This window comes from Eptatretus burgeri, chromosome 9 (assembly GCF_056783735.1).
Source record: "Eptatretus burgeri isolate ZD-2024b chromosome 9, Ebu_testis_v1, whole genome shotgun sequence".
Classification (NCBI taxonomy): Eukaryota; Metazoa; Chordata; class Myxini; order Myxiniformes; family Myxinidae; genus Eptatretus; species Eptatretus burgeri.
The window spans coordinates 105,563,270-105,585,432 of record NC_140969.1 but is presented as its reverse complement, the minus strand read 5'-3'; the positions used below and the strand labels follow the sequence as shown (position 1 = coordinate 105,585,432).

Here is a 22,163-nt window from a genome sequence, read left to right as displayed (position 1 = left end):
GCGGCGCTTACATGTACCACGGTATAGTTGGCGAGTATACAGTTGTGAACAAGTTTTATGTAAAGTCAGAAGCGAATGTAAGAAGAATTCTACGTTCGCTTCTCGGCTTTGCCTATTCCATATTACCAACTACTGAAATAACGTATCAGAAATTAGTTACATACCGGAGACAAAATGAAGGCTACACAACCAGTCATGTTCGCCATGTCGCCATTTTTCTCTTCTCAGAACCGATATCCAAAGATTTCGTCGGTCGACTTCGGCGGGAAAGCGGTAAAACTGCACTCCAGAGCCTTTAGTATATCGCTGAGTCCATCCCGGGGCACCACAACTCTTACCCATTTGCAGAAAAAAAAAATCGCTTGCTTAGAAATAACGGTGTAGTTGAAGTGGAGACTATCGGTTGTTATCGACGCGTAATACTTTCTTGCCACTCAACATGGCGGAGCTGCCACAGTCACGTGACCAGTGACGTCATCTGAATAAGCGGTATTAAGTAAGAAATTATTTTTCGATTATTTATTTATTTCAATGATGCAAAGTGTGCTGTGTCACGTGATTGGGTTTTCGTATATCATGCCTCGCCCGCTAGGGGTGGTAAGACTGTGCTTCTGGTCGCGCAATAAAGCGGAGTAGATGGCGGCCCGCGTGCTTCTTGCGTCCCACCGCACCTAGTACACACTAGTTGGCTGACGAGGATGGGATCATACGGACTTATGCCCGTTTTCGACGGGGACGACTTCGAATTGTTTTCGGAGCAATTGAAATGCTATTTCCACGCGAACGATGTGGTCGACGAGAGCAAGCAGAAGTCGATCTTGCTCGCTTCGCTTTCGCCGGAGCATTATCGGCTGCTGGGTGATTCAGTGGCACCGAACAGGCCCCGGGATGACGGGCTGGCGTTTCGGGACATTGTGGAGAAAATGAAAGCACACATGGCGGTTAAGCAGACTCGCGGGGATGTTCGAGCCACCACCGGCCACGCGGGGTCGCGAGCACCCCGGAACGCGCGCACGACCTTCGATGCGGGTCGGACGTCGCCGCGCGGCCACGCGTGCGGCGGGGTGACCCCGCGGACATGCTTGGGATGTGGAGGTCGACACCTGCGCCGTGCATGCCCGTATAAAGGCATCGTGTGTTTGAATTGTCACAAGGTGGGTCATTTGGCGCGTGTGTGCCGTGGGGCTTCGGCCACCGTTAAAGTCGTGGACGGCGATATGCGACGCGACTCGGGGCAGAACCAGCGGCCGTTGTTGAGCCTGTGTTCAGTTGGCCCGACGACGGCGCGCCCGATGACGGTGGAAGTCGAAGTGAACAAAACGCCGATCACGTTCCAGGTCGATACGGGAGCGGCTGTGTCGATCATAGGCGAACAGACCGCGCGTAGACTCAACGGCTTGAAGCTTATCAGGTCAAACCTCGCGCTGTTCACGTACACCAGCGAGAAGATAACGCCAGTCGGGATGGCAGACGTGTCTGTGCGGTACCAAGGCCAGGTCGCCACGCTTCGGGTGTACGTCGTGCGGGGGAGGAGGCCGTCTCTTCTCGGCCGAGATTGGATGACCCGCATCAGGCTAGACTGGGCCGCAGTTCACCTTGTGCAACCCGTGCCGAGCCAGTGGGAGGATCAGTTGGAGGAGATTCTTCAAAGACATCAAGGGTTGTTTAGAGGCGACCTTGGAAAACTCAAGAGCATGGAGGCGAAACTCTTCTTGAAGGAGGGGGTGGTTCCTCGGTTTTGTAAACCACGTCCGGTGCCGTATGCTCTGCGGGACAAGGTCAAGGGTGAACTGGATAGGCTAGAGGCCTGTGGAGTGATCGAACGGGTGTCATGCTCGGATTGGGCCACCCCGGTTGTCACGGTGCTGAAACGGAATGGGGACGTCCGATTGTGCGGGGACTTCAAATCCACAGTTAACCCGGGGCTCAGCGTGGAGCAATATCCATTGCCGTCAATCGATGAAATATATGCGCGATTGGCGGGGAGTCGATACTTCACGAAGCTAGACCTGCGTGATGCATATTTTCACCTGCCGATGGATCCCGGGAGTAGCGAGCTTTTAACAATCAACACGTGTCAAGGACTCCATCGATATACCCGACTCTGTTTTGGGATTGCTTCGGCCCCAGCTTTGTGGCAGAAAGCTATGGATCAGGTTTGCATTGGCCTGCCCGCTCAGACCTACCTGGACGATGTACTCATTGCGGGAAAAACGGCAGACGAGCATCTGGCGAACATTGCCCGAGTGCTGACGAAGCTAGAAGCGTGCGGCCTGCGCTTAAACAGGGACAAGTGCGCGTTCTTCAAGCAGCGCTTGGAATACCTCGGGCACATCATCACTCCGGAGGGGCTGTTGAAAGGTCCTCGGAAGGTGGAGGCGATTCAGCGCATGCCACCGCCTCGCGACAAGACGCAGCTGCGCTCGTTCATTGGCATGGCCCAGTATTACCAAAGGTTCGTGCGCGGGCTCAGCTCACAACTTGCGCCGTTGACGCGGTTGCTCAAGAAGGACGAGCGCTGGGTTTGGGGGCCTGCACACCAGGCGTCGTTCGACCGCGTCAAGCGGCTGCTCACAGAGGATACGGTCCTCGTGCACTACGAGCCTGCGCGTCCGCTCCTATTGGCATGCGACAGCTCTGCATATGGCATCGGGGCAGTGCTCTCCCACAGGATGGACGATGGTTCCGAGCGGCCTGTTTGTTTTGCATCCCGAACCCTGTCCACAGCAGAGCGCAGATATGCCCAGATTGAGTGGGAGGCTCTCAGCCTCGTCTGGGGTGTGCGGAGGTTTCATCAATATCTGCTGGGGCGGCATTTCACTTTACAGACGGATCACAAACCGCTTCAATTCATCCTGAGACCCGAACGCGGGGTGCCGGTGGTAGCAGCCGCGCGAATACAGCGGTGGTGTCTGTTTCTGGGTGCTTACGATTATGATATTCAGTTCCGAAGCACCGAGGAGCATGCTAACTGCGACGGGCTCTCACGCTTGCCGTGTGCGGAGGGTCCAGCTGCGTCTGAGTTGGGCGACCGGGTTGATGTGTTCGCGCTGGACCAGGTCCAAAGCGGGCCGGTCACGGCCAGGCAGGTTGCGGTGGAGTCGGCTCGTGATCCGGTGCTTGCCCGTGTCGTCCAGGCGATTTCTACGGGGAATTGGAGCGATCTGCCTTCGACACCGGCATTTCAACCTTTCACGTCACGCGCAGCGGAGCTGTCGTTGGTCCAACGGTGCATAATGTGGGGAATGAGGACCGTGATTCCACCGAGGTTCAGGCAGCGGTGTTTGGAAGAACTGCATGTCAGTCACCTGGGCATCGTGAAGACCAAGAGTCTTGCTCATAGCCTGTTGTGGTGGCCGGGGTTGGACAAAGACATTGAGCAGTTGGTTAAGCGTTGCGCCACGTGCCAGACAGATGCTGATAACCCGCGTCGAGCTTCGGGTCTCTGGCCTGTGCCAGACCGAGCTTGGCAGAGGGTCCATGTAGATTTTGCAGGACCGGTTAATGGCAAGATGTTTTTGATTGTGATTGATGCATTCTCTAAATGGCCGGAGGTTGTAGTAATGCAGCATACTTCAGCAAACATTACAGTAGAGAAGCTGCGGACGATCTTTGCTAATAAAGGGTTGCCGGAGATCCTGGTCTCTGATAATGGTCCGCAGTTCATCGCGGGTGTATTTGATGAGTTTATGCGCCAGAATGGTATTCGACATCTAAGGTCCGCACCGTATCATCCTGAGACGAATGGCCAAGCTGAGTTGTTTGTCAAGATGTTGAAGCGGGCTTTGCGCAGGGGGGGTGTTGCACCTGTGCAGACGGTAGTCGATGTCTTTTTGCTCCATTACAGGAACGCAGTTCATTCTGTCACGGGTGATTCGCCTGCCATTCGTCTCGATGGACGGGCTTTGCGGTCCAGGTTGGATTTGCTGCGACCTGGGGGGTCAGGGAGTGGGGCAGTGTCGCGTCCGACGCGGCTGCGCAGCTTCGAGGTGGGGCAGCGGGTGATGGTGCGCAATTATTTCCACAGTTCCAAATGGGTGCCGGCGGTGGTCTCTGTGGTGCTAGGGCTGGCGAATTGCATGGTGCGGACTGATGGTGGGGATGTGTGGAAGCGGCACGTGGACCAGATGCATGATAGCTGTTCAGAGTCACCCCCCCCCAAACCTCCCCGAGCCGAACGTTGTGGGGCCCCCACCGGTAGTCTCGCCGGCACCTGACGTTGTATCGCCGGGACTGGCTGGGCCGGCGCCGAGGGGGTCTTCGCCTGATGCCGTCCTACCCGGGGACGTCGAGCAGGCTGGGCAGTCGGGGGTAGCTGGTGTTGCGGAAAGTGCGAGTCCGGTGAGGGTGTCACCTCGACCGAGCCGGGAGGCATCTGAGCCTGGACTGTCTGGTGGCGCTGCCCGTCCGAGGCGGGTCAGGGTGCGGCCGCGGTACTTGGAGGATTATGAGTGTTGATGGGTTTCCGATGGTCATGTTGTGATTATCCGTTCGTTATGTGACGGGTCATTTTACGGGGGGAGGAGTGTGCTGTGTCACGTGATTGGGTTTTCGTATATCATGCCTCGCCCGCTAGGGGTGGCAGGACTGTGCTTCTGGTCGCGCAATAAAGCGGAGTAGATGGCGGCCCGCGTGCTTCTTGCGTCCCACCGCACCTAGTACACACTACAATCAATCAATCAATCACTCATTGTACACCGCTCCCTCCTAATTCCGACTCCATGTGCTTCACCGATGTCATTTACACACATTCACCTCAGAAGTAGATTTGTACACATAAACGATGTATCATTCGTGTACATTCACCTCAGAAGTAGATTTGTACACATAAACGATGTATCATTCGTGTACATTCACCTCAGAAGTCAGAAGTGCACCGCTCCCTCCCAATTCCTTCTCCATGTGCCGCACGCCGGCATCGCTTGTCGCCAAAGGCGCCCCAGCAATGTCGCGCGCTGGAGGGAATTATTTATTTATTTATTTGGCATGGGGCGGTGTATTTTGAATGTTCATGTACTTATAGTATGTTGTATAAAAAATTCAAATGCCACTCAGCGATAAATTCTTGCACATCGAATAATTTTGCATGACGCATCTTTATATAGAAGGCATTCGTTTCATAAAAAAACATTTTCGAGTAATATTTGCTGGTGATTTTGTCATAAATAATAAAAACTTCCCAAATGAAAGCCAATGTGGCTCCGTCGACCTCCGCAAGGTCGCAGCGAACCTACGTCATTGCGTGACGTCAGACGAGCGACGCGTGGAGCGTCGATGGCTTGTCGTTTGTATTCCTTTTTTTTTTTTCAGGAAAACTCGCGTTTAAACGTTAAAACGATCGAGATTCTGAGGTGATCCGATGTCTTTGTGGTCATAATGTTATCGTTGTATTTTATTCCTTGTTTTTATTTCATGATATAAATAAACAGTTTGTTTGTTTCGTGAGGCGAATGGCGCTCAAAGTCAAACGAAGCCATTGAATTCGATAACGAAGAACCGCCAGATGGCGAGAACGTCGTTTTCGGGGTCACAGAGCGAATTAAATGTATTTTTTGATAATTAAACCTCCTCACACACGATCGCATTTTGTTAAAAGTTCGTGAATCCTTTAACCGCTGCGTATAAATAACAGGTATCGTCGTAAACGTCGTGACGAAAGAGAGGATCAACGTCGTGTGTGCAGCACACGTGCCTCCTGGTTCGCATCATTGATGGGAGTGTTGCTGTGTAATCGATGCAGTGCCCCCTGTAGGTTAAAGCGGAAATCTCGTTCAGAATGCCGGCGATAACTACACCCACCCTTCAGGAAAGATACAGTGGGATCTTCAATGTCCAGCACATGGACACCCAGCTTAATGTCCATCCAAGGGGACGCGTTGATGCCTCGCCCCGCCTGCAAAACACCAGGGTGGCAGTTTACAGCTGGGTCGATATTGGAACCTGAAGTGGACAGCTCCGGAGGCGAGCGTGCGTACCTTCACACTGTCCTGCCAGCCTTGAGACGGCAAATGTACAAACGAACGTCGTAAATGGGATTTGAACTCACGATGCCGATATCTCTTGTGGGAAACGGATCAATTCCCCCGTCAAACGTGCCTCTCCACTTGCCAACCGAGTCCCTGGACACACCGCTAGTTTCTCGTCAATTTATTCATTTAATATTTGTTTTGCTGAGTTTACTACGCTAACGATATTTTGACGAGTTTTGAGAAAATGCATCCGCATGCTCATTTTCACACCCCGCATCAGGTTGTGCTGCAAATGGTGATTGGCAAACCGAGGAGATACAACCATGGCAGCTGGTTCCTACCTCTCGCTGGAGAAGAGTCACCGAACCGCGTTCAGCCGACAGCCGTGCCACGTGCTTCTCGTGGACTGTGCATCGCCTTTCGACCACGAGCAGTGCTCGGTACTCTGCCAGGCCCTGGGAAACTTCTTTGCTGTTGCTTGCAACCTCGGCGGGCCAAACCGCCTTCCGCTCTTTTCTCTCTACGTTGTGCACAAATGTTTCGAGTGTTTGCTACCCTTTATAGTAAGGACGCTGTATTCGTGAAGTTCAACCCTCCTGGCACTCTATGATGATTACTTTTTGTTTGCCTTTAATGTATATGAAGATGTCCTGCAATGTTTTTATTCAAAAGCGGATGCCTTTACCTTGTCGTACCTTTACCAAATTTCAATTCTACCTTCCTGATCTGCAACAATTGGAACACGGCGTGTTATGCTGAGGCTCGAGAGTGGTTCCGTAGCTGACAATTACAGATTCGCTTCAATCTTTCCAACCTGTGGAACCACCTTCCATCGGCTCTTCCATCCTAGAGTACCTATATATAGAGAGTAGCGACATAGGGGGACCAGAATTTGATGGTCACGTGACACATGGGCGCCATTTTGTTTCACACTCTAGCGCCAAGCTACGCATCGAATCCAGATCTTCACCGAGTGAGCTCGGAGAGACCGAGTTTGAAACTGAGTGAAACTTTATTAGTCAAAATGACGGGTTGTTGCGCCTTTGGGTGCAGCAACAAATCTGAGAAGGGGTACAGGATGTATAGGTTTCCAACAGATGCAAAAAGACGGAAGATATGGGAGCAAAAAGTGAGTAGAGTGGGATGGAAGCCTACTTCTTCATCATGTTTGTGTGAGGTAAGAGAAGGGCTGTATCAGTCCCATGTATTAATATCAGCGTATGTATGAAGGAAGTGACTGTGTCTGCGCACCTTATTCATTGGAATGCCATTATTATTAATCATTATGACATTGTTATGAAAATCCAATTCTTTGTAATACATAAAAATAATTCAAAAAACATTCCTTCATATGTTGTGAAATTGTGTTTGAAGGTCATTCATCAATGTTGGCCGTGGGTCTCAAAAACTAATAGAGTCTAGATCTACTAGTAGTAGATCTAGAACTTTTGCAGCATTTTTATTTTTGGTTCAAACTCAAAGTTGGTCCAAAATGTCAAATTTGGCTTCAAATTTCCACTCATACTTTCATAGGCCCATTACTATCTTGGTGTATAGCGAAAATGGTGCATGCCGTGGCTCCATGGAAAGAAGAGAAAATTCGTTGTTTTGATAAGTAATTTGATGAACAATTTTGGTATTTGTCTATTTCTTATGTTGACCAAAAACCAGTCAAGTTTTAGACTAAAAAAAAGGGCAAAATAATGTACACATATGGACATTGACATGTATGGTATATAAGTCTTACTGTATATGCGTTGAATGTGTTACCATGGTAAAGATTATTGTAATAAGAATTATATCAATCATAGCAGCAATTGATATTATTATTGATTTATTTGATTTATAGCCTGTATGATTAAATAGGAACAAAAAATTACCTATAGAACCACTGCCCCCATGCCTGCCCCAAAAATGAAATGCTTTAAATTTGGGGGCCCTCTTTATGCATGCCGTTGATCTTATTTATTATCATAACCCCAGTAAGGATCAATGGTAGTCTGGGATGTTGGCATCTAGAAAGCTAACAATATGGGCAATCATTATTTAGCAACCCAATTAATTTACATATTTATCACTTAATTGCACATTCTTATGAAAATACACAATTTGTAATGAATTGTCTGTTTATTTGGTTACCATGGCAACACATTAGATGGGGTTTCAGAAAAAAAAATCTAGCCTACAATCTCTGACCTTCATACTTTCATTTGGTGTATTTCCATTTTTGTTCAGAATCATCAATCATGTAGTATTGTCTTGAAAACTTGCTGTCAAGTTGTTAATATTTCACCAAAATTAATTTTGCTGTAAACACGAATATATAACTAATCATGATATTACATATTTATACACTTGAATTTGAAAATGCCTGCAGTGTATGAACAATACAGGTAACTCTGCATGCATGTAAGTCAGCCTTATTAAGTCGAATAATCGCACAAGTTTAAACAAATTTTGAAACCGTATTATGCAAGACGTGTTATTTACCTTCTGTGAGGCAGATTTGTTCTACGTCGAACAGATTTCTGTGGTCCCAAGAGATTCAAGTTAAGCAGAGTTACCTGTACTTATAATTTGTAGCATTTCTTTATCGTTCATCATCTTGCAAATTGATGGAACACTGTTGACAGAAATAAAATAGCAAGTCAAACCTACTGCGATTTTTCATGGACTGTTTCTTCACAAGATTGTACCAGTTGAATACTTAACATAAGCATTTTGACATGAACGTGCTTCATAGATTCATCCAATAATTGCATAGCAGGCCTGTGCAATTAACTATTCTTTGCCCATAAAAAGGGTCATTTCAATTGTTAAGATATTTTTGAAATCTGATACAATCATTTTGGCATAGTCACTTTTTGGTGTGTTTGAGAGCGTGTTGGGTGGTAACTATGATGATAAATTACATGTAGGTATCGGTGTTTGTTGTTTTTGTTTGTTATGGGTGAGATGATAATGTGGTGAGATGAAAAAAGTAAAGATGGGTGAGGTGGGGAGGGATGGGTAGGGGCAGGTATGGATCAAATTGAGGCCCCAACTTAGGCCTATGGACTCGAGATTTTTATTTGGCTCGACTTCATGTCATAAGCCTACACAGGCCGAGTTTCTCCCAAATGTCTCGTTCTCTGGCAAACTTACTCTGAGTTTCCCGTGTAATGAGTACATGCATTTTAACATTTTATCACTTTCAACCCCATTGATTCTATAATCAAGATCTTTGGCCGAGTAAAACATGAGAATAAATATATATATATATATATATGTCCAGTGATGTATCCCACCCTCCTGATGTATTGCTTCATTCATGCATGCTGCTACGGCGGTAGCGCACGCACCGCGCGTTATCCAGAGTGAAACAAAATGGCGCCTATAGCTGAGTTGTCGCTACTCTCTATATATAGGTACTCTATTCCATCCCACTCTTCCCTACAGGGCTACGCAGCATCTCATGTCATGTCACCCCCACCCTTACCCACAATCTTTATTACCCCCATTGACCCTGCCTAGCCACACCCTCTTACTTGCAAGTTATGATATTACTTGCAAGGCCACTATGCAGTAATGAGTTCCTGTTTTCAATTTGTCAACCCGTAGCATGTAAAGGGCAGCTTCCCACGTATCCAGCAATGTTTGGCGGAACTAAGGATGTTTGCTAGTCACGGGGACCGTGTGACATCCGATCGCATCGATGAACTACGGACTGCTATTCAGCATAGCATGACTCAGTTTCGACAACACCTCCCCCTGCTGAAACAAACAATGGGCCTCAAAAAATGCTCCCTTGAAGTGAGTTGCTAAACAATTGTAATATATTCATAATGACCCGTTTGTTATAATACACGTGAAACGTCACGATACGAGGAGTACGAACTTTCATCTACCTTGTGATGCACAGGTGACCGTGATGTCATGGCACGCACAGCAAAGTGTCGTCAAGTCCCTTGAGGTCACCTTAAAGCAACTTGACCTGGAGAATCTGAAGAGACTTCAGGTTTTTACATTTTGAAAAGTGTTTTTTGTTGTATTTAATTCAGAGAGAGATGGTGGGTAAGTCAGTAGGGGAGGAGTGAATGTACAAGTGCATTGGGAAAGAAGAATAGAGCAGGAAAACGATAAGGACAGTGTAGTTGGGGTAAAATGAAGATAAGAGCTCTGTAGGGCACAACCATACATGCACAACCCAAAAGGAGAAGGGCACAAATGGATTTTCAAAAGTTTTCATCACAACCTGATCTTGACAGCTCTGTGTTGGGATTAATAACCTCATCAGCAACACAAAATGATTGATCCGAATATTTTGGAGGAAATGGAGAAGAGCGAGTATGTATGGAGTAAGTTGGCGGATGGGATCAAAAACGCCACCGTTTTTGCATTATTGAGTCCCCTGGACTCTGTATAGAATTGATTGATGAATTTTGTGTGGACAGTGGCGTGAAAACGGGAAAGCATGGGGGGGGGGCGAAAAACACCTCAATGGATAGGTTATGAGCTGTAGTTGTGCACTTTGACACTGGTTTTTTGACAAACATGAAGATGCGAGGAAAAAACGGTATTTTTAATCGCACTAATATATTATATTGCGAGACGCCAACCATGATGACGCTGCTAAATATCTACTCGCCTCGTGGCAGCACCTACCGCTGTGTATCTATTCATGGTGCCACCTGGTGGTCCTAAGGGACTCGTATGTTCAAAAGAACATACCCTTATATTAAATATGTATAAGTATAATTGGTGCTGGCAAGATGGCCAAGAGGTGCACATACTTGCCTCGAAGCTGTTTTGCCTGGGTTCCAATCCTGACCCGGCCAGAAACTCATCCCGCTGTTTCACAGGCAAGGTGATTCATCAATGTGCGTGCCATCCTTCGGATGCATGTTAAACGGGTGTGTTGTCTGCCGGCATTAGTTGGTGGATATTAAAGATCCCACACCGCCGCCCTGAACAAATTCCAAATTGCTGCACTAACTATTGCCTGGAAGACAATGGCAAACCACCTAGTACAATAAAACTGCTTCGGCAGCATCGATGCTCTGTAACAGAGCATGGTCCATCGGCATCACAATCAGAAACATATCATTGATTACACATAGGGAGAGGGGTACTTTTTGGCTGCTATTTCATTCATCTCATCTCATCGGTAGTTCAAGTCATCCACTTTGAAAGTGAACCAATTCAAATCCTGATAAAATATCAGTGCAATGTAAATAACTAGTGAGAGTAATACCTCGGTGAAGTGGTTATCAGTCAAATGACTTGCTTGCTCATGTAGTTTGGATAATCACCTTTGGGTGCTGCTGATATTAAAATAATCCTGTAGAGGTTAATATCGAATAAAGCTGGCCTGCTTGACATTCCCATTTGAGCACATGGCAATCTTACATTCCAGGTTTATGCCTGGTGTTGGCTTAATGGTTAGGGTGGTAGGCTTGCGATTCTAGGGTCCTGAGTTCAAATCCCACTTGGCTGCTGAATTAATACCAGGTGGGGTTGACTCTGCCTGTCATCCTTCTAAGGTCGGCAAAATGATAACCGGCTTGCTGGTATCCTGTTGGAGTGGTGAGCCGTCCAAGATTGCACCCAATAGCCAAGGAGACTGCTTAGGCAGCACCAACGCTCTGCACAGAGTATGGTCCCAATAGATGGATGGATGGATACCGGGTTTGTCCAATTTCTACGTATTACGTCCCATGTAATCCATATACAAGTACATGATGTATCCGAATGTCTTTTTGTACATGCAATGTCTGTGCAAGCTCCTCGGTTAGCTTTAAGCAATGAAGAAAAAGTAAGGTACGCAAGTTTTTGAATGTTATATTCTTCAGATAGAATCAAGAATCAATGCAAATGCAGGAAAAACAAACAAACCACAATGTGTTTTAATAAAGCATCTCCAAGAGGTCATAAAATGTGTAAACGGTACACGTTTGATAGAAATACTCATGCTCTTCAGGTGCTGCACATGGTGAGTCCAAATGGCTCCCTGAACCTGGATTACGATCAAATGAGCCCCGAGTTGATGTCCTCACCGTTGGATATCGACAGCAATGGTAAGTTCAAGATTGCAATGAACTGAATGATGACTTGCATTTGGCGAAATTGTTTGAAAATTGAACAACGGGTGATCAGGTCTCCATAACGTTTGAATTCCTCGTTAGTTCCCTCCGTCAACAGGCATATGCTGTAAACATGGAGTCCAGTAGTATTCAATATGGAGGGATGGCATGGGGGGGAAAAATGTCTGCCCCATCAAATGTTGATATAGATTCAAGTGAATCGGTGCATGGATATATTGTTATATAAATGGTGAAGAAACAGAGCTAAGAGCTCCAAAGATAGTAGTGGTAGTGCGTACACTTGAGTGAATGTGCATATCTTACCCATCTGTGCCTTTTTACCTTTTCAAAAATTCTCCCGAACATTAACATCCCCATTTGTGCTTTAAATGATGACAATAAAACACTTCTCTACAATATGTCTTCTCCCTCCACCTAACCCTCATGGGTCAACAAAACAAAATCACCTAACCAGAATACGAATTCCAAAATATTCCCCCAAACATCTCTCTCCAGAAACTTCCCCAACGTGTTTGTCTGTCCCCTTCCATTCCACATGTTAACTTTGATATTCATCCTATACAGATACACATGTGCTCGAAAGCTCAAGGTGTTACTGGACAGATTTGATGTAAGATGAATGTGCAGCATTGTGTTTTCCTGCATCTGTGTTTCTATGCATCTTCTTCTTTTCTTAAACAAGGCTGCAAGTAGGTGTAGCATCGTTGGCTGACGGCGTGGCTGTGCCGCTGATGCAATGCCCTCTGCTGGATAGGGCAAGAACTTGGCCATGGTGCTGGTCATAGCTCGCCTATTCCATGTGCGAGTCGATGAGCAGCAATAGTGGCACATCATCAGAGATGATTGAGAAAGCGAAACGAAAAAATATCACATAAAGCCACAGTGAAGTCTGGCTATGCCTGGTGTTGGCTTATTGGTTAGGTGGTGGGCTTGGGATCCAAGGATCCTGAGTTTAAATCCCACTCGACTGTTGAATTAATACCAGGTGGGGTTGACTCTGCCTGTCAACGTTGTGAGGTTGGCGAAATGGGTGCTAGCTTGCTGGTATACTGTCGGAGTGGCGACCCGTCCAGTATTGTGTCAAATAGCCAAGGAAACTGCTCAGGCAGCACCAATGCTCTGCACAGAGTATGGTTCCAATGGATGGATGGAAGGAAGTCTGGCTCGATAAACTATGCTACTGTGGTTTCACTACTTACAGTGGCCTGCAAATGTATTCACCCCTTCAAAGTTTTCATGTTTTGATGCCACCTGATCTTATTTATAATGATGCCTTCAAAATCAAACTTTATATATAGAATCTTCGCAAACTACTCCAAAGTGATAAAGCTAAAATGTGGACAAGTTAGACTAACAGAGTAGTTAAACCCCTTGCCCTATTCACCCTAAATCACTTCAGGAGCAAATTATTTGTTTGAAAGGTCACAAAATAAGTGTAATAGGTTTCAGAGATTAACAAAGTAGGCCTGTATGTAATCAATGGTTTCACTTAAAACATAGGTGCAATACTCTTGGGTGCTCATCTCGTAGTGGCTGGATAAGATAACCAGGGAAGCACTGGTAGGCATGGATGACCCACAAAATATTTAATGGAGAAGAAAGTTTAATTTAATGGAGAGAACCTATGGATTTTTTTTTTAATGCCATGAACAAACTTTAGTACGTCATGGGTAATGAAGGTTATAGTAAAGTTTCATCAGAAATTGTGTGCGTCGTTTCTGAGAAGTAAGCAAATACCTATTTTGGGGTGCAACCCCCCCCCACCCTCTCCCCCCCACCGTAGACCCCCTTAGACGTGGAATTTTTAATGGCATGAACAAACTTTGGTACCTCACGGGTGATGAAGGCGGTGGTAAAGTTTCATCGAAATCCTATGTGTAGTTTCAGAGAAGAAGTTGAAAGTATTTGTGGATGGACGGATGATGCGCCATCCCATAAGCTCCCCAGAACTATGTTCCAGGTGAGCTAATTTAGCTTCTTTACTTGTCTAAGGAGTTTTAAGGTGAAACTCACTTGCTCAACCAATAAGGCAAACGTGAAGACAAAGGAGCTTTCCAAAGAAGTCAAACATAAAGTGGTGGAGAAGTGCCGTTCATAAGAAGATTTCAGTCACTCATTATCCCTTTGAGTACGGTGAAATCCATCATTAAGAAATGGAACACGTATCATACCATCCAGACTCCACCCAGATCAGGTCACCCATCAAAACCCAGTAGCCAGGCAAGCAGGAAACTGGTTCAGGATGTCACTGCAAATCCAACAATGACTGAAAGATCTGCAAGGCTCAATGTTTAGATCCTCGTGGAGGATCTCTTGGTCTTACTCACATTGTTGTTCTTCATCTTCTTCTTGTGGACTTTTTTGTTCCACAGCCTACAGTTTTCATCGAAACTTCCTGAAACTTGGCATGTATATGTAAAAATACCCTGCGCAGACAGTAACCATCTCCGATTTTGAAAATTCCTCCTAGAAAAAAAGTTATGACGTCAAAATATCTCCGCTAATGGAAATCGCCAAAAAAATTATCTCAAACTAGGCAAGCTTTTTAAATTCTGTTTGCGGGAATCGAACAGGGCATTAGCAGAGATGAATTACCGCACATATGATTCATCACTATGACATCATATCAATTTTTATGACGTCATTCCTATTTTTTGACATTTTTTGTTTCACAACCCAGAGTTTTCATCTGATCTTCGTGAAACTTGCCATGTATATGCAGAAAGCCCACGCGCAGGTAGTAACCATGTCCGATTTTGGAAATTCTTCCGTGAAAAAAAAAGTTGACAAAACATCACCGTGAATGGAAATCGCCTATATAATACCATTATCTCCGAAACTAGGCAAGCTGCTTGAATTTTGTTTGCGGGAATCAAGCCGGGCATTAGCACAGATAATATATCGCAAACCTGATGCATCACAATGATGTCATTTGAGCTTGTTGAGATGGTGGTCTGTGTTCATCAATCAACAACATCCTGTTCCCTTCACAAAGCTGGTCTCTATGGACAGGTCAGGTCAGGTCAGATATGGGAGCATGTGCCGGAGCAGCACGTCGCTGCATCCAACTTCTGCCGGTACTCCAGGAGCCTCCGTCTGGCCATCCCCCAGGCAAATGCTTGGCCCATCCCCATCTGCTTGACATGCTGATCATCCTGCTGCAACCACGAGACACATGGTTGGCCCGTTGACCTCCTCCACTCACGAGGTTCCCTCGCTGGGAGAATCTGGTGAGCAGGGTAAGCGTCAGGAAAAGTGCCACATGTCCATGCAGCTGCAGCTGATGCTCAGAGACTATACATGTAACAAATCTCATTTGAGTCTCTCTCAGCAACTGCTCGTTGGATACAAAGTCCGACTAGCGATAGCTAAGGATTCTCCAAAGAGACCTGGTAGTGAAGGAATTAAGTCTCCATCTCAGATCCCTGGTGAGAGTCCAAGTCTCACATCAAGGACCTGAAGATTCTGACTTTTGTCCTCCTGCCCAGGTACTGAGAGCCATGATCCAGTGAATCCATGACTCCACAGGCCTGACCTAGACATCTATTAGCCTCTGACTCACAGCCAGTGGAGACATGAATATCACTGCCAAGGTAAGTGAATTTTTCCTTGACCTCAACATCCTTACCACAAACAGGTACAGACAAGATGTCATTGAAAGCCTGGATCTTAGTTTTTACCCAGGAAACCCATAAGCCCAGCGGCTCCAACTCCTCATTCAGCGCCTCGAGGGCCCCCAAAAGAATACCCAGTCTCTGCAAAGATGACTGCATCTTCTGCAAAATCAAGGTCAGAGGACTTGACATTCCCAAACAATGCACCGCAACTTGATTTCTCCGACATCCTCCCCAGAATCCATTCCATACAAGTGCTGAAAAGTGTGGGGGCCAGCACACACCCCTGACGAATTCCAGTAACAACTGGAAATAAATCAGAGATGGAGCCATCACATCTCACAGCACTCAGTTCCAGAGTGTAGTTCAGACATCAGATTGATCAGTTTTGGTGACACCCCACAAAGGCCAAGAATCCTCCAGAGGGCATCCAGATTCACTGAATCAAATGCTTTGCAGAGATCAACATAGGTTGCAAGCAGCCCCTGCTGAAACTCTCGTCTGCGTTCCACGAGGACCCGAAGAGCAAGGATACGGTCAATCGTTGACCTCTTTGGTGTAAAGCCTGACTGCTCTGGGTGCTGCTGCTCCAGCAGATGGTGGTGAACCCTATGAAGAATTATCCTCGCAAAGACCTTGCCTGGCACTGAGAGCAGCATCACCCTTTGGTCGTTGTTGCAGTCTTGTCGATCACCCTTCCCTTTCCAGAGAGGGACAACAAGGCCCCTCTTTCATTCATTTGGGATGATGCCTGTGTTTCAAATAGAGCACAGAACTGCATGCAACGACACAAGTGCAGCATTTCCACCAGCCTTGAAGTTCAGCATGAATACCACAGATCCCAGGAGCTTTACCCCATTTCAACCAGTTCACCACAGCCTGTGTTTCCACAAACGAAGGTGGATCACAGTTGATTGGAGGGTCAGCAGTTGGGGTAGTAACACTTCTGACATCCAACTCAACAACTACATATGGAATTTGCAAAAAGCATCTTATTGATACTGCAGGCATGTGGTCAGAGGAGAGAAAAATTGAAGTTTTTGGTCTAAATTCAAAGTGTTACTTCTGGCACAAAACCAACACTGCACATTACCAAGTTAACACCATCGCTACTGTCAAGTACAGTAATGGCAGCATCATGTTATGGAGCTGTTTTTCATCATCAGGGACTGGCAAGCTTATGAGGACAAAAGGGACTATAGACGGTGTAAAGTACAGGAGAATCCTCTGAAAACCTGCTTGAGTCAGCCATGAATCTGAAACTGGGTAGGAGATTCACATTTCATCAGGACAATAATCAAAAGCACAAAGCTAAGGCCACACTGGAGTGGCTGAATAAGAAGAAAATTCATGTTATTGAGTGGTCCAGACAAAGTTCTGACTTGAACCCAATTGAACATTTATGGTGAGACTTAAAGATTGCAGTCCATCGAAGATCCCCATCACACTTGGCAGAACTAGAGCAATTGCTTTGTACCTGTTTTTACACGCATTCCTGACATGTAGCTTCCTTCAACTTTCACAATGTTTAGTTTGATCTCTTGAGTTATTAATAAAAAAGTTCATTTGGAAAAATTGTTTCTACATAATTTGTAATTCATCTAAATGTGGCGTTATTGGTAGCCGGTCGGAGGTGAATACTTTTGCAGGCCATTGTGTCATTGATACCATCAGTACCAGTGAAGACCAGATAGCGCCATAAAAAATATAATCATTATCTTGGTTGGATCACCATTTGCCTTCATCATACTTTTTTATATAGGTTTGTCAATTTGTTGAAATTGAAAATAAGGTTCAGGCTAAGCTCCATGTGACATCTTTTAAATAGAATGGTTTTTAGATCTTCAACTTTTTCCCTCCTTCTTTCTGGCAAGTTGTCTGCAATTTTGCTGTTCTCAGTGTTAGGATGCAAAATTGGCACAGTTTCCACCACCGGTCTTTCCCCTATGCTTATGTAATATGACCGCCATCCACCTTCTGATGCATGATGTACCTCATTTGCATGTCTCGTACATGATCTACCAGCCATGACTATTCTTTTTTTGATAACAGACATTTTACTGAAGCCAGAAATAATTCCACAAAGCCGGCAACAAGTGTGTGTCCACTCACAGCACAGCAAGAAAACAACGTCTGTTCAACCTTAAGAATGAACTTTCAAAGTTGTCTCCCTCCTCAAACACCTGGTGGCACCTTCATAAGTTTGTCTCTGGAGTATGCTCCCTTTACATCCCTTCCCTCACTTCAGATGGCATCACAGCCAACTCTACTCATGAGAAGGCCGAATGCTTCAATTCTGTTTGCTTCCAAATCTTGTAACCAACCACCCATTCCTGACATCTACCCTACACCCTCTCATATGCAACTGCTCCTGGACTCTGTGTATTTCTCACTTGAGAAGGTGGAAAGATTTCTGACAATTCTCGACTGATTCCGCAACTGGCCTGGACAGCATCAGCTCACGTGTCCTAAAAAGCTGCTCTGCTGCTCTTGCACATCTTACCTTTTGCCCTCTGTAATCTCCCACTACTTGGAAGTCAGCAAACTTCACTGCATTACACAAACATGGTGCAAAAACAGATGCTCTTAGTTACAGACCTATTAGCTTACTTCCAGTCATCAGCAAGATCATATAATCCATCATCACAGTTGACATCAAATCCTTCCTATCTCAATATCTTCCTATCCCCAATGGTCTAATCTCAGAACGTCAGTTCTAATTCAGACCAGGTCACTCGACTCTGAACATGCTGATTCTGCACTCCCAACAATGAATGGAAGCCCTCAATGTTAGATATGAGATCAGGTCCATCTCTCAAGACATTTCTCTAGCTTTTGATAGTCTGGCACTCTGCCTTACTCTCCAAACTCTCTGCCTATTGCATCCAAGGCCAACTCCATACATGGCTTACTGACTTCCTCAACTTCCGTAGCCAATGTGTGGCTCTCAATGGAATCCTTTTATCTCCTCTCCCTGTCAAGGCTGGAGTGTCCAAAGGCAGTGTTCTGGACCCAGTTATATTCTATTCTTGATCTTCATCAATGATCTCTGGAAAATCCTCTTTATCTCTTTGCTGATGATTCCACCTTTGCCATAGCATCACTCTTCAGTCAGAAAGGCAGGTCGCAGCCTCTTCCTTCTCTGTAGACCTTGCTGGAATAATGAGCTGGTCAAACACTGGAATACATCTTTCAATCCTGACAAATTTAACACTCTCACTCTGTCTCCTGACATAATGAGAGTGTTAAACGGCTGACTCGAGCAGTTTAATTTAACATTCTCAAAAGAGCATCTGGTAAACCCTACCATCTACTTCCTTAATAAACCTTTTGAAGAAGTTCAGTTTCTCAAACGCTTGGGCCTTTAAATTTAGCCAGGACATTTCCTGGGAAAACCACATATGTAATTGTCCTCTATAATCAGCCACTGACTCAGCACCCTCCATCATGCAAAGTTTTCATTGGCATATCTGAACTCCTATCGACCTACAAGGCCTTCAACCACAGTTGGAGCTCTCCACTTTAAAATGACACCCCTGCCTCGCATCTTCCTCAGCTTGATGCCATGGAAACCAAAGCCTACAAAATCATTGGTATCTCCAGCGATGAAGCTCATTCTCTGGGCCTATCACTTTCACATACCAGACAAGTTGGTGGTCTCTCTGTCTTTTACTGTATCCTTGCTGGTCTTGCACCCTTTGCCCAATCCATGCTCTGTACCCACCAGGTTTCTCCAGGGAGCACACAGTCTGACAGTAACCAATTTTTGGTGAAACTCCCAGGATCCAGGTTCACTGCTCACCCCCACTCCTTTGTACCTGTTTCCTCTTGCCTCTGGAACCAACTTCCTCAGTCTGTTCAATCTCATTCTTCCCTACAGGGCTTCAAGACAGCTGTTCATCACCATCTCAGTCAGGTCATCCCCCATATCGTGATCCTTCCTACTCTAACATTACCGAAGCCCATCTCTTTCCATGTTACCCCACTCCTTCACCTTCCTCTTCATGTTTTTTGTTTTGTTATATTTCTGCTTCTTCCCCAAGTTTTCCTTCCACTTCTGTGATTGACAGTTTGTACCTGTATTCAACTTGTTTATCCACTGTGTCTCCTCCACCACACCTTGCTCATAATTCTCAATGTCCTTTCTTCCTTCAAATCTCCCTCTATTTTGTCCTTTTACCCTATTGTTGATGTGTCCCCACCACACTCCATTCCCCCTCTTCTTTCTACTGTTTTTCTCATTCTGTTATATCCTGGTCTATTCTGTATTCTACCAATCGACCTTCTATATGATATAGGAATTTGAAATTTAGTCAGGGTATCAGGACACAATGGCCTACTGTCATCTAAAGTTGCTATGGGATCTTTGATGTCTACTTGTAAATGCTGGCAGACAACACACCTTGCTTAATAGATGTCTTATTCAGGATGATGTTAAATCTTAACAGAATAGACAGTTCCTAATAAACATTTCTTCATTCTAATTCTGAGATGTGTGATTAAAGAAAATAATTTCAAACAAAATTCAAGCACATTTTATGAGGCCCATTCAGGAGAAATACAAGTATAGATTTCACGAAGTGCTCTTATTATGTTTTTTGTGTAAAGTTTTGCCTTTCTCTTCCTTGCTCACTAACTGATTTTCACTGTCTATGTTCTCTAACATTAAACCTGATGAGAAGAAAAAAACTACCCCAACTTCCTTTTCCAGAAGATGATGAACTCTTAAGTTTCATCGACTTCCAGCCTCTGGACTGCACCGCTACCATGCTTGAAGGTTTTTTCAAGGCATGGTTGCATGATTGTGAGACAGACTGGGAACATCTCCACCTCATCTTTCCACCACTCTCTTCAAGATCAGCACAAGGAAAACGCAGTAATCAACAATTTTAGTTGAAACAATTAACCTTGTCCTCATTTCATTGCATCTTGGAAAAAATATTTTGTGTGCAGCCAATCTTTTATTTAATTCGATCATTAAATCATCACTACAACTAAGGAAGGACATCGCTTCCAGAGAGAGGATGCAGCGCATGGTTGCAAGATTGATTCCGCACCTAGCTAAACTCAGCTATGAGGAGCGGCTGAAGGAGACGGGGCTTTATACACTAGAAAGGAGGCGGTTATGAGGAGATATGATCGAGATGTTTAAGATAATGAAAGGTACAGACATAATATGTGCAGAATAATTATTCAGCAGAGGAGAGACAGTGATAGGACCAGGGGTCATAGCCTGAGAGTAAAGAGGGGAGTTAAGACAGTAGTAAGGCAGGAACTTTCACTCAGAGAGTAGTTAATGCATGTAATGGTCTCTCTGGAAAGGTAGTGGCAGAAGAAACAGTAGATAAGTGTAAATTTGAATTAGATAGGTACCTGGAGGTGTTGGAGATAGAGGGGTATCGGGATGTTGGCAGGATTTTTAGATAGATGGGTGATTGTATGCATCTGTGTGGAGTGTTGGTTTGTGGGGGTCTCATCAAGGGGTGTTGTGTGGTTGTTTGTTTTTTTACCCAAGAACCATCTTCGCCCATCCCCCCTCCCCTGGAAAAAAAAATACATAATAAATTAACTGAAAAAAAAACAACACATTTTTGGGCTGGTGTTGATAAATTGGTCTGGTGTTGATGTGGTGTCGGCATGATGGGCCGATAGGCGGGTGCAAATAACTGAAAAACGAGGCCAACGTCAAACAAATTGCAACAGAAATGAAAACTGCTGAAACGAGTAGTACACCCTTCGGGAATAATAATACCCAAAATCTACTCGAATCTGCCGGGGATAAATTACCTAATTAACATAATTTCAATATACCAGATTCTTCTTCTTCTTTCGGCTGCTCCCGTGAGGGGTCGCCACAGCGGATCATCCGTATGATCCGCATAGTGATTTGGCACATGTTTTACGCCGGATGCCCTTCCTGACGCAACCCTGGTCGCCTCTTACGACACAGGGATAAGGTACACCTATTTTAACCGGGGTATACACCGGCCCAGTATACTGGTACTCATTTCACCGACCTCGGAAGGATGACAGGCTGAGTCAACCCCCTGGTGTATTAATTCAGTGGCCCAACGGGGCTTGAACTCAGGACCTCTTGGATCCCAAGCCGCTGCCCTAACCACTGCGCCAACACCAGGCTCCTTCAATCTACCAGGTTATGGCGTAAAAACTTAAATTTGTTTTCATTTACCACGTTTTCCTGACCATATACGCATAGAAAATGAGGAGATTTTATCACGAGACAATGAGGATAATATGTGAAAACCGGCACTCTTGAAATAATAATATGTATATGACGTCAGTATGTGCCAGATTACGGACACGGAGAATGACGTCATCAGTGACGGCATTGATATGAGAGGAAAAAGAAAATGATAAATTTTTCAGGACTCGTGTGTATAATGATCGTGAAAAATGTATGTTCCCACTCATTAAGGAACGCACTGCATCATTTTCTATGTCTATTGTAAGTGGGACTTCAGCTGCTGCACACGATT

At 45.5% G+C, this 22,163-nt stretch overlaps 1 protein-coding gene and 1 long non-coding RNA gene across 6 annotated transcripts in view; one reads left to right on the top strand and one right to left on the bottom strand.

Moving 5' to 3' along the window:
• LOC147020841 (uncharacterized) overlaps positions 1 to 4,986 on the bottom strand; it is a 34,629-nt gene extending 29,643 nt beyond the window's left edge. Inside the window, exon 1 of the long non-coding RNA XR_015061980.1 lies at positions 4,858 to 4,986. This is a non-coding gene — a long non-coding RNA (uncharacterized LOC147020841). The remainder of the gene's footprint in view (positions 1 to 4,857) is intronic.
• A 237-nt stretch (positions 4,987 to 5,223) lies between these two features.
• The window catches only part of M1AP (meiosis 1 associated protein), a 64,664-nt gene continuing 47,724 nt past the window's right edge, over positions 5,224 to 22,163 (top strand). Inside the window, exons 1-6 of one of the 5 annotated variants that reach the window (XM_085896520.1) lie at positions 5,224 to 5,351; positions 6,250 to 6,409; positions 9,570 to 9,761; positions 9,871 to 9,966; positions 11,929 to 12,025; positions 20,378 to 20,542. In XM_085896520.1, the coding sequence (XP_085752646.1) occupies positions 6,293 to 6,409; positions 9,570 to 9,761; positions 9,871 to 9,966; positions 11,929 to 12,025; positions 20,378 to 20,542 (667 nt within the window). In that variant the 5' untranslated portion in view covers positions 5,224 to 5,351; positions 6,250 to 6,292. Of the gene's footprint in view, positions 5,352 to 6,249; positions 6,533 to 6,589; positions 7,147 to 9,569; positions 9,762 to 9,870; positions 9,967 to 11,928; positions 12,026 to 20,377; positions 20,543 to 22,163 lie in introns of those variants that run through there. The other 4 variants (XM_085896519.1, XM_085896518.1, XM_085896516.1 and 1 more) reach the window with 4 other exon arrangements.